This window comes from Choloepus didactylus, chromosome 5, assembly GCF_015220235.1.
Source record: "Choloepus didactylus isolate mChoDid1 chromosome 5, mChoDid1.pri, whole genome shotgun sequence".
Lineage (NCBI taxonomy): Eukaryota > Metazoa > Chordata > Mammalia > Pilosa > Megalonychidae > Choloepus > Choloepus didactylus.
Window position 1 is genome coordinate 140,040,484 of NC_051311.1, and position 18,355 is coordinate 140,058,838.

The 18,355-nt window shown below is 40.3% G+C and overlaps 1 protein-coding gene across 4 annotated transcripts in view; it reads left to right on the plus strand.

Annotated features, from left to right (window-relative positions):
• The first annotated feature begins 980 nt into the window (after positions 1–980).
• Positions 981–18,355, plus strand: part of ZNRF2 (zinc and ring finger 2) — a 130,615-nt gene continuing 113,240 nt past the window's right edge. For 2 of the 4 annotated variants that reach the window (XR_005217050.1, XR_005217051.1), the window contains exon 1: positions 984–2,202. Coding sequence is in view for 2 of the 4 variants with exons in the window: in XM_037836990.1 (XP_037692918.1) it covers positions 1,755–2,202 (448 nt within the window). In the remaining 2 variants the exon portion in view is untranslated. Of the gene's footprint in view, positions 2,203–18,355 lie in introns of all 4 variants that reach the window. The other 2 variants (XM_037836990.1, XM_037836988.1) reach the window with 2 other exon arrangements.

Sequence of the window (18,355 nt, forward strand, 5' to 3'; positions counted from 1 at the left end):
TATTACCAAAAAACACCCTGCTTGCTATTATTTTCAGGTAGAGGATAATTTCGGCATTTTCAAAATGGGAGGGCCAGAGTGGACTGTTCACTGCTTATCCAGAACATTCTCTGCCATAAAAATACTATACTACATCTAGGAACGGACTGAGAACATTTTATTAAATTCCATTTTACAGAAATTATGGGGTTTTAAAGCTTCAGGTACTCTAAGGATTTTTTATGAACATCCCAGACAAGGGAAATGAAGTCCACAAAGGTAAAATAATTTGTTCATTACACACAATTTAGTTTGATGTGGGGCCTAGACCCCAGGTTTACCGAGTCCCAGCGGAGCTTTCTCTCCATCCCAGACTTTGCCCTACAGTTGAAGGTCAGACGAGATTATCCTTAGTTCTTACAATTCTGTGCTTCCTATGGGGTAGGGGTATTTTATGGGATAGGTCTAATTCAAATTAAGTTTGCTTTACCTTTTTGGTTATTTATTTTTTGACTTCGCTATTCTCAATTTTTTAATCACAGCACTGCTGAACTTCTGAGCTTTTCATTTAAAAGAGATACTTCGAGTAACACCAACGAAGAGGATAACACCAACCGAAACAGAGTGATTCCGGACACAGAACACAGCCATTCAAATTAGCTCCCACCCGTCACGAAAGGATGAAAGGGACAGAGCGCCTTCTGCGTCCGAAAGACCACGTGCGGAAAGAAGGCCCGCCTTCTGGTTGGCGCACCAGGGGCTCCGTCCCTCCAATCAGCGTAGGCCCAGCTGTGGAGGAGGTGGCGCGCCCTGCAGGAACGGGGCAGGGCCAGCGACCTGTCCATCATTGAGTCCGCGGGCCGTAGCACCTACCACACCCACAGTACCTTGGTGAGGAGGAGCTGCGGCGAGAATGCCGCGGTCCGGGAAGGCGGGGACAGGCCGGCGGGAGCCAATCGGCCGGGCTTCACGAGGGGGCGAGGGCGGGGTCAGCATGCGCGACCCAAACACACGGGTTCCGAAACCCACAGGAGCCGCGCTTCTCCTTCGCCTTCCGGTGTGAAAGGCGGGTGGCGTCTTATTCCAGGGGGCGGCCCCACCTTCGTGGTCCAGAACCCCCGCCCCCTCACGCACCGCCCGCGCCCCTCCTTTGCGGGTAAGGCGGCCCCGCCGGCGGCGCGTTACAGAAGCGAGGCGACGGTTGCCGGGAAGCGCGTGCGGCCCCTCCTTTCCCTCCTCCGGCCCTCCCCGCACGCGCTCCGCATTTTTCCTCTTTCTCGGTTAATAACAGCTGGTTGGCTGGGGGGAGGAGGGAAGGTGGCCCCGGAGGAGTCTGGGCGGGCGCCTCCCACTCACCCGCGAGCCGCCGTGGGAGCCGAAGGATGGCGGCGGTAGCAGCGGCTGCCCGGGAGGAGGCGGTACCGAGGTCCGGGGCGCAGACCGCGGCGGTGGCGGCAGTGAGCGGCAGCGGCCCGTCGTGGCGCACCAGAACCGAAACCAGCGGCAGTCGCACAGCCACCTGAGCCGCTCCCTCCCACGGGAACCCGCGAGCGGCGGCCACTGCTCCCGGAACCGGGAACTGCTTCCTCCTTTCCGACTCTCGTCGCCTCCCGCCGACTCGCCTGCCGACTAAGAAGAAGAGGGCGTCAGAAAACGACCGCCCTTCGGGGCGCCGGCCGCGGCGCCTCGGCCCTACCCTCTTTCTCCTGCGCTCGTCCCCCCGCCTCCCGGCGCTCCGGGCGCTACGCGCCGGCCGGGCCCGGGGCAGGGCGGATATGGGTGCCAAGCAGAGCGGCCCGGCCGCTGCTAACGGCCGCACCCGGGCGTACTCGGGCTCGGATTTACCTTCCAGCAGCAGCGGAGGGGCCAATGGGACCGCGGGCGGCGGCGGAGCCCGGGCTGCGGCCGCGGGGAGGTTTCCGGCTCAGGTGCCCGGCGCGCACCAGCCCAGCGCCTCCGGCGGCGCCGTGGCGGCTTCGGCGGCCCCACGCAGCCGCTCCCTCGGCGGGGCCGTGGGGGCCGTGGCGTCGGGGGCCCGTGCCGCGCAGTCCTCCTTCAGCATCCCCAACAGCAGCAGCGGCCCGTACGGCTCACAGGACTCGGTCCACAGCAGCCCTGAGGACAGCGGTGGTGGTAGGGACCGGCCGGCAGGCGGGGGCTCCGGCGGGCCGCGCTTGGTGATCGGCTCCTTACCAGCTCACCTCTCGCCGCACATGTTTGGAGGTACGGCACCCCCACCCCTCCCTGCCTGCCCGGCCCCCCTATTCGCTCCCTTTCTTTGCCTTCCCTCTCTTCCTTCCCCTGGCAGCACGTGGGCCGCAGGCGCCGGTTATTTTTACCCTTCTCCTTTTCTTCTTCAGCCTGAGAGCCGGGGTTTGCCGTCCGGGTCCAGCCCGCGCTCGGCCACTGGGTCCTGGGAAGAAAATCCCCGCTTAACCCCTGCGGCGCTGCTACCGCAGAGACTTTGTTCTTAAAAAACAAAAACAAAAAACACCGTGTACACCCTCACTTCAGTAGCACCTCCTTATTAGAGAAAGTTTTATCCCCCGCCCCCCCATGAGGTGAACGGAGCAAACATTGTTTTTAAGCCGACGAAACATTCTTCGTGGTTGTGGCGTTTAGTATAAGGAAGTCAAAAGAAGACCTATTTAAGTGTATTGTATCTGGGGACTCGAGTGGTGAGCAATTTCTAAAGGCTAAAAGTTAAAGGGTTTCGAATGAATATCTGAAAAAGGAAACGGGAACTCTCCTTTGGACTGACTTTAAATAGCTGTTAATCCTTAAATTCGTGTAAGTAGTCCCACTTATCACCTGCGCTTCAGTTGATGGTGTGTAATGTAAACGAAGTGTATTTTTAACCCCAGTAAACTGCTTCAGATAATGCCTAACGTGAGTCCTGCTTAACTTGAAAAAGAACACTTAAAAGATTGAAAAGTTTCTTAAGGACAGAAAGTAAAAATTATTACAACCTTGATTATTAAGTGCAGTAATAGCGTAGGTACTTTCGAGGAGCAACGTTGACTAGAGTTAAGGAAAGGCATTTGTGAAAATGGAAGTTTTTAATAGCAAAACGTGTGATTTTATGTAGATACAGGAGGAAAATGAATTCTACCCCTTGGTTTCTTTTTTTTAACATTTTTGTGAAATATAACATGCAGAAGAGTGATACATTTGAAAGTACAGTTTAATAAGTAGTTATAGAGGAAATTTCAAAGTATGGTATGGGTTACAGTTCCACAATTTCAGGTGTTTCCTTCTAGCTGTTCCAATACGTTAGAGACTAAGAAGAAATCACTATTTAATGATTCACTGGTCATAATCAGTTGTTAAATCCTATCTTCCCTGTTACATCACCTCCCTGTCATTTGATCATTCTCTCAATTCTCAGGGATATTAGGGCAATGACCATTTTTAATTGTGTTTAGTAGCAATTTACCTCAAGACAGTTGATAGTAAATGAATCAAGACCCTCCTCCTTTCATGGAAAGAAATAGAAATTAAATGTTGCTGAGTGTGTAAGATAAGCATTTTTATATCATTCAATTATGTACCTAATATTGTATAAAACAACAACTGAGCATGAATGAACAGTGAAAACACCATCCTCTCCATTTCCCTGCCCCTTACTCAAAGGGTTTATAAAATGTGAGAAATTTGAGTAGGGAGTTGGTAAAGTGGAATATTTGGTAATGTCATTTGTCTTTCCTGTACTATTAGCATTCCATAGCATAAATTCAGAATGTGAATGTCACGCTTAGCTTTTTCCATCTTTTTATTGCTTCTTTGCATGTTCAGTATAGAAAACTCTTGACTTACCTTATTTTAATTTTAATTTTACTTTAAAAAATCATTGTTGCTATTAATTAAAGATGTTGGCATTTCTTAAATTTGGGTCTTTTTTTTTTTTTTTTATCTTGTTCTTGAGAAAAACACCCAATGTTGTCGTTACTGTGACTTGATCACAACAAACACAGTTGAAGGAATAATGTCAAGGAATAACAAAATTGAATTGGAGTTTAGCACCAGAAAAAAGGATAAGTTGATTTTTGAAAATTTATCTTTTAAAAATGAAAATTTGCACTTAGCAGTTATCAAATCATCAAAAAATAAGAATATTTAAAAGCTGGCTAAAGTGGGAATAGGAAAAGGCTTGTCATATTAATAGTTATTTCTTTAATATAGTGATTACTATTTTTATTTACTTTTTTAAAGTGGTGATAGTTTGCTTTGACAGAGTCAGTATATCTGTATGGGTTTGTTTTGTTAAAATTCATGCCATTCAGAGCAGAGGACAGATAGTTTACATCCATGATATTCATTCATAGTGAATTAGCAAGGAAAAGGACCTAGTTGCTGAGAGTTGAAGGGGTAAAGCATTTATCTCATTTTTTATTTAAGTTCTTAGATTTGTGCACTTGAGTATAGGTGTATTAGTACCTTTGGGGTTAAGATGATTGGGGCCTAGTGTTGGGACAGTGCAGAACTTGTGGTGACATAGCCATCCGGTCTCCAGAGAGAATTGAGCCCTAGGGCCCTTGGGCATCCACTGTATGTAATGGATTAACTTTTTTCTCTTATGTATTTAGAATGTCAGTTATGTATCATTCTTGGGAAATTTGAGAAAATACTCAGATCATTTTTCTGTGTTTTGTGGTTCTGGTGAGGAATGCCAGTTGAGAGAGGCTGGAATGGGGCTCAAAGAAATTACCTGTTTCAGTTATATGATGGAATCAGATCAAAGTGCCAGTACCTTAAATCCTTGTTGAAGAGGGAGTTAGAATAGACTCAGGTGTATTCTAGTGGCATTTGCCTTAAATGAGAATTTTACCTATGTTTCAGTGAATGGATTCCTCAGGGATACTTAATAAAAGCATGTTTCTCATCATCCTGTGATTTAGGATGCTAGATGATGAATCTTATTACTATTTTAAAAGTTATACTTGTGCTTAATTTTTTATGCATTGTAGTATTCATGTGTTAATTCAGTTACAGATTGTACAAATGTTTGGGTGCTTATAGAATAGTCTGAAAATTGAGAAAAGGAATGTTTCTGAATTAGTGGTAAGTTCATACTGAAATATCTGTAAAATGTTTTGATTGCTGTTTGTATTGTTAAAGTCTCCAAATAAGAAAATATGGTTCTAATAAGGTTCAAAATTATCATTCTTTTGTGTGCTGTCAAATAATTTATAGGAAAGGAAAACCTAAATAGTGCCACTTTTTTTTTTTTTTTAATATAAGAATCTAACAAATCCAAGTTGTTACTAGTTCCGTCTTAAAGTGCCGAATTGAATCAAAGTTTTCTATGTTGAATTTATCTTTTACTCTCTTTTGGACATTTATCTTGGCTGTATACACTGTTAGTCAGTTCTCTCTAAAAAAGCAGAAGAGGGGTCCCTAATTGAGATATTTCAGTTTACATAAATTTCCTAGAAATGAATTGCTGAATATCAGAATAAAAGTTGTAGAATTTTCTTATTTACAATTCATATAAGAATTTTAGGTGAAGTAGATCTTTCTTGTATTCTTTTCAGACTTGCCAGTTTAATTCTATTGAAGTGAGTAATAGCCTTCTCTTGACTACTGCTAATATCGTTCATCACTTGTGTTTTAAAACAGGTCTTTGAGGATATAGTCCAATATTTAAAAGCCTTGAGAATGCATAATAATATGGTGGTATTTTAGGAAGGAGTTGTTTGGCTTGATTTTATGCATATTTTTCCACTATCAAGTTTCTGTGTTCATAAGAGTAACTAAATGTGTATGGTAAATTAGCCTTTGCTGAGGCAGCAAGGTGGGAGGAGGTGAATTGACAAACAAAAATATACCCGTGACTAGAGGTTATTTGTAGAGAAATCATGTAGACTTCTTCTGTAATGTATCCATGAGTCTAGAAATGGAAAATGTGAAATGAATTAATGTGGACAATTAACCAGTGATACTGGATTGCTTTTGGTCTCTTAAATAGCTCAAGTTTGGGTGTGGTGTTTTCATGAGTATTTCAGTAGTCTGGTTGTAATTCAGATGCCTCCTGTTACTTATGAAACATGCTTCATTATATTGAAGGAGTGTGGCTTTTGTCTTGAAACTGGATATTTTAAAACACATCTATGTTTCTTAGTCTTCAGGACAAATGTGGGTTTTTATGGTATTAGATTATTGTCATTAATTAACTATTATTGTTCTCATTTGTTACCAATATCACGTGCCAAAATGTTTGAATTTGGAATATCATAAGAGTCTATTTTCTATTCCCGAGTGTTCTTTTATTCAAAAAAAAAAAGACTTACAGGGAGTGGCAGAAGAGGAATGTTTGCTTCTGCCTGTTTGCTCTCCTCCTCCCCAACAAAATAACCAAAAACTGGGGTGGTTGATGTTTCTCACTGGTAGGTAATCCCATGTATCTCTAAACACTGTAGGAAGACACTTTATTTTTGTGATGTTCAAGGGTGGCCTCTCATGGAAGTTTCTACCTTGGGAATTTTTTAAAATACTTGCTTACCAGGTGGAGGTTGAGCTGGCAGAGAGGTTTGGGTTGCAGAGTAATCATCTGATCTAAGTACCTAGTACTTGGATGCTTTCTTGGTTGCTGTAGTGTCTGCAGGCGTCAGATCTCAGTTGTCTTACTAACAGTGTCTCCAGCAAGTCCCCCCATGCACCTTTAATTTTTTTAAAAACTTATTTTGAAATACTTTCAAACTTACAGGACAGTTAAAAAAAATGATACAAACCTCGTAGAGAACTCCAACATATCCCTATCCCTTCAGATACCCAGATTCACCAAATTTAATATTTTGCCACATTTGCTGTATCATTTTATTCATCTATACATTAGTCCATGTATCTGTCCATCTGCTTATCTTTCCATCTATCAGTCCATTTTCTGAACACCTGAGTGTAGGTTGTAAACATCATGTTCCTTGATCACTCAACATGGCCATGTACATTTCCTACCCTCTAATTTGTTTCTTCTAGTAACCAAGAAGTAGGTTCTTATTTTCAGGTTACCAAATTCATTAATTAGGTACCAGTTTTTTTCATATTTATTATTCATCTTGTGTTAATATAATGTTATACTTATTATATATTGGGTTCTTATATTGGCAAATGGATTAAAAGAGAAGTATAGTAATTGCTTTATGTAGCAAAGTACTTCCTGAATTTTACCTTGTTATGTAACTATTCCCAAGAACTATTGTGTGTTTGAAATGTTTGTCAGTGTTTTAACTTTGCTTGTATTGCCTAATGAATTGTTTGTTCTACACTTATTTAAGTGTTTAGAAATTGGTAAAAACATGGCCCTTTGTGTGAACAGTGGGTTCAGAAATACCTGAAGTATTTTTGTGCTGCTTAACAAATTACTGCATATCTAGCTGTTTAGATACTGCATATCTGTCTGTCTCTCACAGTTTCTTTGGGTCATGAAGTTGCAGTCAAGGTGTTGGTTAGATTATTTATAGACTTGACTGGGGAATGGTCTTCTTCCAAACACCCTCAGGTTGTTCTCACTTTGCATTTCCTTGCAGTTATAGGATCATGGCAGCTTGAGTCTTCAAAGCCAGAAAGTTACAGGTAGTCACAGCCGATCATCTTTGCAATTTTCCAATGGTTAGAGGCAAGGCAAGTCACAGGTCCCACCCACACTCAAGGGGAAGGAATTAAAGGCCGAAATTACAGGAGCAGGGATCATGTGGGATCACCTTCAAGTCTGTCTCCCACATTGATTATAGGTTTACATTGCCCAGCTAAACTTGTAACTTGGAACTGTTTTTAAAACTCATTTTTATTTACTTTAAAAAAGTTGTGATAATGTATATGGTAACTGTTGAATTAGTAAACATCAATTGAGTCCCATTTGGGGGCAAGCGCAGTAAGTGTCAGGGTTTAAAAACATGGGTCTTCTTCCTGTTCTTGCTCAGCTCTCAGTGGAATTTGAGGAAGGACTCATGATTTACTATAAAATGTAACAAGTCTGTAATGTAATTACTAGCAAAATTCAGTGCAGCGTATCTTCCATCTAAGGCAGTCAAAGAATGCATCACAGAGGAAGGTAAAGTTTGAACTGTGTTTTGAAGGATTTAGAAGTTTTGTGGAAGAAGGACACTGCAGACTAAAGAATCCATAAAAGTCTGGGATTATGGTAAGGCATATTGGAAAGTTAAATATGTCAAGATTGTAGGGGCATGGAGGAATGATGGGAACATGAAGCTAGAAAAGTAGGGTTGGATCAGTTGTTGAAGAATTTTATAGTGCTATGAATTTGATTTATCTAACCAAGTTTTAAGTAGGGTTGTATTATGAACAAGTCAGGGGCACCATTAAAATCCTAGTTCGTATGCATGACAGCCTTCTGGAGTAGTGCAGTCATCAGCCTGTGAAGTTGTATGCAACAGCCTTGATCAAGATTAAATTATTTTTTAGGAAGGATCAGTGATAGAAAGAAGATAAGTAGATCTTTTTTAGAATATTATTGGTGGAATATTGCCAAAATTGAAACCATGGCATTGATGAGGGAGAGGAAAAGTTGAATTTCATTGAGATTTCTAAAGTAGAATTTAGGAAATTGAGAACCTGGGTGCATAGCATTATCATTAACCGGTATTAAAAGTGGAAAAGGAAAGAACAGGTTTTAGGAAATAATAATGAGGAGTTTCAGGTTTGTTAAATTTTAGCAGTTATAGGGTTTCCACCTAGAAGTGTCCTTTTAAGCAGTTGGAAATGTGAGTCTCTAATTCAGGACATTAAAGAAATTGAAAATTATCAATTTACAGATTAAAAGTGAACTAAAAAAGTGGATAAGCCAAGAAGAACAGATAAGCTATTTAACGTTCTGGGGATGCCCAGGAATGACTATGGTCTGTTAATTTCTGATGGATATAGTAGGAGCAAGTTCACAGAAATGTTGCTATATTAGGTAACTTTCTTGGGGTAAAGTAGGAACATGTTGGAAGTTAAGCAGTTATCTTAGGTTAGTTGTCTTTTTCTTACTCCCTTGTTATGGTCTCTTTGAAATGTTCTTTTATTGTATGTTTGTTTTCTTTTTAACTTTTTTTTCATACAGTTGATTTAGAAAAGAAGGGAAAGTTAAAAAAAAAAAAAAGAAAAACAAGGAAAAAAAAAGATATAGTGCCCCCTTGAGGAGCCTGTGGAGAATGCAGGGGTATTGGCCTACCCCACCTCCATGGTTGCTAACATGACCACAGACATAGGGGACTGGTGGTTTGATGGGTTGAGCCCTCTACCACAGGTTTTACCCTTGGGAAGACGGTTGCTGCAAAGGAGAGGCTAGGCCTCCCTATGGTTGTGCCTAAGAGCCTCCTCCCCAATGCCTCTTTGTTGCTCAGATGTGGCCCTCTCTCTCTGGCTAAGCCAACTTGAAAGGTGAAATCACTGCCCTCCCCCCTACGTGGGATCAGACACCCAGGGGAGTGAATCTCCCTGGCAACGTGGAATACGACTCCCGGGGAAGAATGTAGACCCGGCATCGTGGGACGGAGAACATCTTCTTGACCAAAAGGGGGATGTGAAAGGAAATGAAATAAGCTTCAGTGGCAGAGAGATTCCAAAAGGAGCCGAGAGGTCACTCTGGTGGGCACTCTTATGCACACTTTAGACAACCCTTTTTAGGTTCTAAAGAATTGGGGTAGCTGGTGGTGGATACCTGAAACTATCAAACTACAACCCAGAACCCATGAATCTCGAAGACAGTGGTATAAAAATGTAGCTTATGAGGGGTGACAATGGGATTGGGAAAGCCATAAGGACCACACTCCACTTTGTGTAGTTTATGGATGGATGAGTAGAAAAATAGGGGAAGGAAACAAACAGACAAAGGTACCCAGTGTTCTTTTTTACTTCAATTGCTCTTTTTCACTCTAATTATTATTCTTGTTATTTTTGTGTGTGTACTAATGAAGGTGTCAGAGATTGATTTGGGTGATGAATGTACCACTACGTAATGGTACTGTAAACAATCGAAAGTACAATTTGTTTTGTATGACTGCGTGGTATGTGAATATATCTCAATAAAATGAAGATTAAAAAAAAAAAAAAAAAAGACATGGGCAGAACTTGTGCTGGGGGGTGGAGGCTGGATTAAGAACCCTTTTGATTGTATGTAGTAGGTAACCAAAGTTATTGGGGGGGGGTGCACATCTTTCCAAAAAAAAAAAAAGTGGATAAGATTACTAAGGAATGGATGTAAATTGAGGAGGAGCGAGCATGGAATCCAGGGGGGCAGTGATTTTAAGAGACAGACAGAAGAGGAGGTCAGCAGTTAGAATTGAACCATAAGAAAAAGAAATTGTTTTAAAAAAATGTTTTGTTATAAAAATAATATTTATTAGAGAAAAATTAAAATGCAGAAAAGCATGCATAAGAAATTGCCAATCACTTGTAATCTTAACTATCAGAAATAACCATAATATGCCAATATATATTTTTCCATGTTTTTCTGCATGTATGTATATCTATATGCATGTATATATATTTTATTTATAAAACTGAGGACATTCATTCTATTAAACATACACTATTGTGTATACATTCTTTTGATTTTAAACCTTTCTGTTTTTCTAATGTAAGATTTTTGTTTATTTCCTAATATAAGATTTTAAAGCTATAGATTTTTATCTAAAAATTGTTTTAACTGAATCCAACAAAGTTTGATGCTTTGTTTTTATTAGCCTTCAATTGAAAATATTGTTAATTTTCCTTGTGATTTCTTCTTTGACCTATGGGTTACACATTGTTTGAGAACATGCTCTCTTCATCAGTTTTGTCCATAACATTAAATATTTTCTGTAACAGAAATTTTAATGACTGCCCAGTCATTCCAAAATTTACTCAACAATAATTTAATGAGGACCAGCTTTGTCAAGTACTATTCTAGGGATGCAGCAGTGAAGAAAGTAAGGCAGGAATTTTTGCCATGAATCATGGGCCTTGTATTCTACTTGGGGGAGGCAAATAGTAAATGGGTAAAATACACAATGTATCAGAGGGTGTTTATAGAGTGGAAAGTATGCCAGAGAGTGTGGGGTGGAGGCTTGTCATGGTTGCTATTTTAAATAGCGTTTCAAAGATGATGTCATTGATAGGGTCACATTCAAGCAGACAGTAAGGAAGCAGGCCATCTGGGGGGAAAAATGTGCCCAGGCAGAGGGAACAGTAAACTCTAAAGGCCCTAAAGTATGACTGTACCTGTTGTGTTCTGGGAACAGCTGTGAAGCCAGTGTATCTGGAGTGCAGCCAGTTGTAGAAGATGAGAGCAGAGATTTGTGGGGTGGGGGCAGAATCATAAAACACCTTGTTAACCAGTCACTTGTTTTTTGGCTTTTATTTTAGAGAGAGAGAGGGAGGCATTAGAACATTTTTGAATAGGGGATTGACTTGCATTTTTAAAGGATTACATTGGCTGCTCTATTGAGAATAGACTTTGAGGGGGCAAGGGTCAAGCAAGGAGGCAAAAATAACAGTGGTTTGGACCAGGGTGGTAGCACTGGAGGTGGTGAGAAGTGGACAGATTCTGAATATACATTTTTTTGAAGATTCCATGGGATTAGATGTGGAGGTATGAGAGAAGAAAGATGGAGTCAAGGATTTATTTAACCATTCATTGTTGAATTTTTGTTTGTAGTTTGGTACTGTTATACATACTGTTGCAGTCGCAGCCTGGTGAGGTTTTTACTTTCCAGTTATTTCTTAGGAATTTATCGGGGGCATGGAATTGCTAGTATAAAAGATATGCAGTTGTTCAAGGTAGTTGATATTTATTGCCTCATTGTCCTTTACAAAGGGCATCTCCTCCCAGCAGGGTATAATTTTTAAGATTATGTAAAATGTTTTATTTTTCCTCCAAAAACTCAAGTGAAGTTTTCAATACTTATATGTGCAGATTGGTAGATATATTTTGGGTGATACCATATATCAGAGTCAGAGTTCCATTCAGTGCTTTTTTTTTTTTTTTAAAGCAGTACAGAAATACAGTATATCACAAAAGCATAAGTACATTTTATCATTTGAATTTAATAAATTTTGTCCATCTCATGCATCCTAATTTTTGCTTGAGTTGTGATTTGTCTGTGATAACTCATTAATTTTTCTTATTTGTATACATGTGAGCTGAGGCGGAAAAAAAGAACAAAGAAACATAATGGGTTATTACATGTACTTTGTTCAGACTTGAACAATAAATTCTATTTTTATTTGATTAGTTCTGCTTTTATCTGTTAGTTTTTCTTTTTAATTTTGTTCTTTCTCATTGGTTCTTAGTTCATTAATTTTTCATTTATTCTTTTTAATGATAAAAGCATTTAAGGCTCTGATTATTCCTCAGTACATATAACCACTTCCCATAGCTTTGGATGCTTAGTATTCTCTTTGTCATTAAGTGCACCTTTTTCTTTTTAAATCATCTTTATTGAGGAATAATTTTGTTAACTATGTTTTGATTTTTTTCTTTTGCCTAGGGTTGTTCTTAAGTTTGGCTTTAACAGTTGTCCTAGTTTGGTAATGCTGCAGAATGCAAAACACCAGAGATAGACAGGCTTTTATAAAACGGGGGTTTATTTCACTACACAGTTACAGTCTTAAGGCCACAAAGCATCCAAGGTAACACACCAGCAATCTGGTACCTTCACCGGAGGACGGCCAGTGGTGTCCGGAAAACCTCTGTTAGCTAGGAAGGCAGCTGGCGTCTGCTCCAAAGCTCCGGCCTCAAAACGGCTTTCTCCTAGGACGTTCCTTTCTAGCAAGCTTGCTTCTCTTCAAAACATCACTCCCAGCTGCACTCTCTTTTCTCCCCCCGAGTCAGCTCATTTATATAGCTCCACTGATAAAGGCCCACCCTGAATGGGTGGGGCCACGCCTCCATGGGAACAGCTCATCAGAATCATTGCCCACAGGTGGGTGGGACACATTCCACGCAAATCCAACCATCACCAAAACGCCTGCCCCACACAAGACCACAAAGAATGGCATTTGGGGGACACATTACACTCAAACCGGCACAACAGTTTTAGCTGGTAGATTTATTGCTGCACATCTGTCTGGTCACCTTGAAATCTCAGTTCCTTAATAGCTAACTCCCCTTGTCTACTTTTTCCATCTTGCCATATACAGAGCCCTTTAGAGTACCGTTGCTAAAGTTTCTTTGGAAATAAATTAAGGATAGTTAATATTATAGGTAATTTTAAATGTCTTTAGAAATATTGTACTAATTTATGTAATTTATGGTTTAGGAAAGTAATTTCATAAGCACTGTCTTGTCATCCTGGAGATTCCATTTGCTTTTCTTAAGTAAGTCCTCTAGTTTTTGATCTCATGTCTTTTCTTTTTTAATGTACTCCATTTTTTCCCCTTTTTTGTGGAACATAATGTCCTACTTGAGAAAGAATGCATGTAAAAACTTTTGAGTAGTGTCTGAAAGTTTTGTTTCTGCCCTCTTTTTTAACTTTTTATTTTGAAATAATTTCCAACTTACAGGACAGTTGCAGAAATAATAAAAGAACTCTCAACATCACCCCGCCCCATACCCAGATCTACCAATTTTAACATACTGTTTCCTTTACTTTATCATTCTATTATCCATCTAGCTAGCTAGCTAGCTATCTGTGTCTGTCTGTCTGTCTGTCTGTCTATCTACTTCTGAACATTTGAGAGTAGGTTGCACACATACTCCTTGAACACATAATATTTCCATGTACATTTCTTATGACAAGGATACTCATATGCAGTCACTTTAAGTGCAGTTAACAAGTTCAAGATTGCATTCTATATTCCATTTTTTTCTTACGTTCCAATAATCCTTTTGAGCTTTTTGTATTCTATTCTTAGAGCCCATCCAGTATTGTGTCTTGCGTTTAATAGTCATCATCTCTTTAGTTTATCTTTCTTTTTTTTTTTTAATTATGGAAACATATCCAACATGTGTCTTCCCATCCCAGCTCCTCCCAGGCATACCATTCAGTGGGATTAGTCATATTCACAATGTTGCAGTACCCTCCCCGTATCCATTACTGGAACATTTCCTTCATTCCAAATAAACCCTTCACTAATTTTGCATTAACCCCTCACCCCCACCCCCCACATTTCTTCCTTCACTCTTGATTGATAGTTTGTCTGAATGTAGAACTCTAGGTTGGAAACTAGTTTCCTTCAGAATTTTAGTGGTGTTGCTTTTGTTGCCTTCTGGCTCTTCTAGTGTTGATGTTGAACATACTGGTGGCATCCCTGGTTTTTGAGCCTTTGTATGAAACTTGTCTCCTCTCCCCACTTTTAGGACCATCTTTTCTCTCGAATTACACAATTTCATTATTATATGTTTTGGAATGGACATGTTTTCATCCATTGTGCTGCATATTTGTTAGGCTGTTTCAATCTAACTCATGTCTTTCATTTTGTATAATTTTTTTTTAGTTTTCTCTGATAATTTCTTCTGCACCATTTTCTTACTCGTTATTTAAATGCTGGACACCTAGAGTGATCCTTTGGTGGTGGTGGTGGTGGTTTTGTTTGTTTGTTTTGTCTTTTTCTGTTTTCCATCTCTGCTTTTTGTTCTTTTTTGGGGCAGATTTTTTCCCTTCTGTGTCTTCTAACCCTTCAGTTGGTATTTGTTTGTTTCCATAATGTTTTTAATTTCCAAGAGTTTTTTTATGCTTGCGAATTTTTTTCTTCATACATTCTGCTCTTGTTTTCTGGGTATAATATCTTTCTCTAAGAATATTAATGATTGGCATTTGTGTGTTTGAGGGAAATGTGTAATTTTTTGCCTTCCTGTTTACTCAATTTTTTCCCAGTTGCTTTTTCTCTTTGCCTTTCTTGTCTTTCTTTAGATATCTTCATTAAATGTTTGGTGATCTTTGATGTGAGGTTATCTCATTGTGTTGTTTTTCTTTTTTAATTGAGATTGTTCACATACCATACAATTATCCAAAGATCCAAAGTGTACAATCAGTTGCCTGTGGTACCATCATACAGTTGTGCATCCATCACAATTTTTTTTCAATTTTTAGAACATTTTCTTTACTCTAGAAAAGAAATAAAGGTGCACAAAAAAAGGAAACTCAAATCTTTCCATACCCCTAACCCCCCCCCTCCATATTGATTCATAATATTGGTATAGTACATTTGGTTACTGTTGATGAAAGAACATTAAAATACTAACTGTAATAAAGAGTTTGCAATAGGTATATTTTTTTCCTATGTGCCCCTCTCTTATTGATTTCTAGTTACAGTGGCATACATTTGCTCGAGTTCATGAAAGAGATTTCTGATATTTGTACTGTTAATCACGGACATTGTCCACCACAAGATTCACTGTTTTATACTTTCCCATCTTTTAAACTCTAGCTTTCCTTCTGGTGACTTATGTGACTCTGAGCTTACCCTTTCTACCACCTTCACACACTATTCAGCATTGTTAGTTATTCTCACAATGTGCTACCATCACCTGCATCCATTTCCAAACGTTTAAGTTCACCTTGTTGAACATTCTGCTCTTAATAGGCACCCTCTCCCCATTCTTTAGTCTCGTTCTATATCCTGGTAACTTATATTTTATATTTCATGTCTGTGAGTTTACATATTGTAATTGGTACCTATCAGTGAGATCCTGCAATATTTGTCTTTATATGTTTGTCTTATTTTCACTCAATGTAGTCTCCTCAGGGTTTCTTCATCAACCCATTTTTGTTAAGACGGTTTTGTTCCCACCCCATACATTCTGTCCTAAGTAAACGATTGATGGTTCCCTGTATAGTCATGTATTTATGTATGTACTACCATCGCCACTGTCTATGTAAGGACATCTCCATTTCTTCCACAAAGGAGGAGGAAGAGTCAAAGAAGGCAGAGAGACAAAAGAGAAAAAAGAGAGAGAGAGAGAAAAAAATAACAGCTAGGAAGTACCAAAAGGGAAAGATAACATTAAACTAATATGGATTAAAGAGTCAGACAGCATCACCAATGCCAAGAGTCCCATACCCTTCCCCATGTCCCCCCCCCCATATGCATTTAGCTTTGGTATATTGCCTTTGTTACATTAAAGGAAGCATAATACAATGTTTCTGTTAATTATAGTCTCGTTTGCATTGATTGTATTTTCCCTCCAGTCCCACCCTATTTTTAACACCTTGCAATGTTGACATTCATTTGTTCTACTTCAAGTAAAAACATACTTGTACCTGTTACCACAATCGTTGAGCATCCTAGGTTTCACTGAGTTATACAGTCCCAGTCTCTGTCTTTCCCCTTTCCTTCTGGTGTCCCGTATACTCCTAACCTTCCTTCTTCAACCATACTCACAGTCATCTTTGTTCAGTGTACCCACATTGCTGTACTACTGTCTCCCAAAATTGTTTTCCAAACCTCTCACTTCTGTCTTTTCCTTTCCATCTGTAGTGCTCCCTTTAGTGTTTCCTGTAGAGCAGGTATCTTGTTCACAAACTCTGTCATTGTCTGTCAGAATATTTTAAGCTCTCCCTCATATTTGAAGGACAGTTTTGCCGGATATAGGATTCTTGACTGGTAGTTTTTCTCTTTAAGTATCTTAAATATATCACCCCAATTCCTTCTTCCCTCCATGGTTTCTATTGAGAAATCCACACACAGTGTTATCAGTCTTCTTTTGTATGTGGTGGATCGCTTTTCTCTTGCTGCTTTCAGGGTTCTCTCTTTGACTTTTGATAATCTGATTTAGAGTCTTGTTGTAGGCCTCTTCAGATCTGTTCTGTTTGGGGTACACTGTGCTTCTTGGACCTATAATTTTATGTCTTTCTTAAGAGATGGGAAATTTTCATTGATTATTTCCTCTGTTGTTGTTTCTGCCCCTTTTCCCATCTCTTCTCCTTCTGGGACACCTATGACACATACATTCCTGCATTTCATGTAGTTGTTCAGTTCCCGGAGATGTTGCTCCTATTTTTCCATTCTTTTCTCTGTTCTTTTGTGTGTAGGCTTTCAGGTGTCTTGTTCTCCAGTTCTTGAGTGTTTTCTTCTGCCTCTTAAGATCTGCTGTTGTATGTTTCTGTTGTGTCTCTCATCTCATGTGTTGCACCTTTCATTTCCATAGATTGTGCCAGCTGTTTTTTCGAACTTTCGATTTCTACTTTATGTATGCCCAGTGTTTTCATTATAGGCTTCATCTCTTTTGCCCCATCTTCCCTAAACTTTTTGAATTGATTTAGTATTAGTTGTTTCAATTCCTATATCTCAGTTGAAGTGTAAGTTTGTTCCTTTGACTGGGCCATAACTTTGTTTTTCTTTGTGTAGGCTGTAGTTTTCTGTTGACTAGGCATTTGGTTTCATGGTTACTCCAGTCAGGTTCCCCCAGACCAGAATGGGCTCAGCTCTGGAAGGAGGCAGTAGTATCCGGTTTCCCTGAGGGTGTCTTAGATTGGTAGATCCTGTGATGCCTCAAGTCACTGCTTTTCTGCCCAGCAGGTGGTGCCTGTCAGCCTGTAGCTCCAGACTGGTGAAAGGAGGTGTGGCCCGTGGCTGTTTTCCCCCAGGGTCAGGGGTGTGGTTCTGAATGGAAGGCAGGTAATAGAGCTTGACACCACCTTTTTCCTCTTAGGGAAGATATACTCCCTGGGGAGAGGTCATTTACATTCTAATAGTCTCTCTGCCTTTGCTGTCTCCACCCTTGTCTGGGTCAGAGTGCTGGGAACTGAAAATGGCTGAGGTTTTCTCCACTGAGCCAAAAAATGGACAGAAATCCCCCCTTCAGGGCCAGGTCCGTGGCCACCCTGTTTCACCCTTCAACCGGAGACAGCACCCGGTCCTCTGACTCCTCAAGGTCAGTAGTCACCAAAAGCCTCTATCTTCTTGTTGGGGATTCGTAGCTTGTATTGAGCAGTCCACGCTTGTTAATTTAAAACCCATTGGAGCTCAGCTGAATTATATTCACTTGCTTGAAGAGTGCTGCTCTCTAGCACAGGGAGGCTTTGCAGTTTGCCATTGGGGTAAGGGGCTCTCAGACCTTGCAGTTTGCCGTGGGGGAGGGGACTCTTGGCTTGGGTCTGTAGTATTTACTTACAGGTTTATGTTGCGATTTCGGGCATTCCTCCCAATTCGGGTTGATGTTTGATGAGTGGACAGTTACGTTTGTTCCTCCACGGTTATTCCAGATTATGTTTACTAGTTGTTCCTGGTTGTTTATTAGTTGTTCCAGGGGGACTAACTAGCTTCCACTCCTCTCTATGCCTTTTTTTTTATCTCCGCCTCGTTGTGGTTTTGATTTGCATTTCCTTAATGGCTAACACTGAGCTTCTTTTTATATTATGCTTATTGGCCATTTGTATATCTTTGGAGAAATGTCTTTCAAGTCCTTTGCCCGTTTTTAATTGGGTTCTTTGTCTTTTTGTTGTTGAGTTGT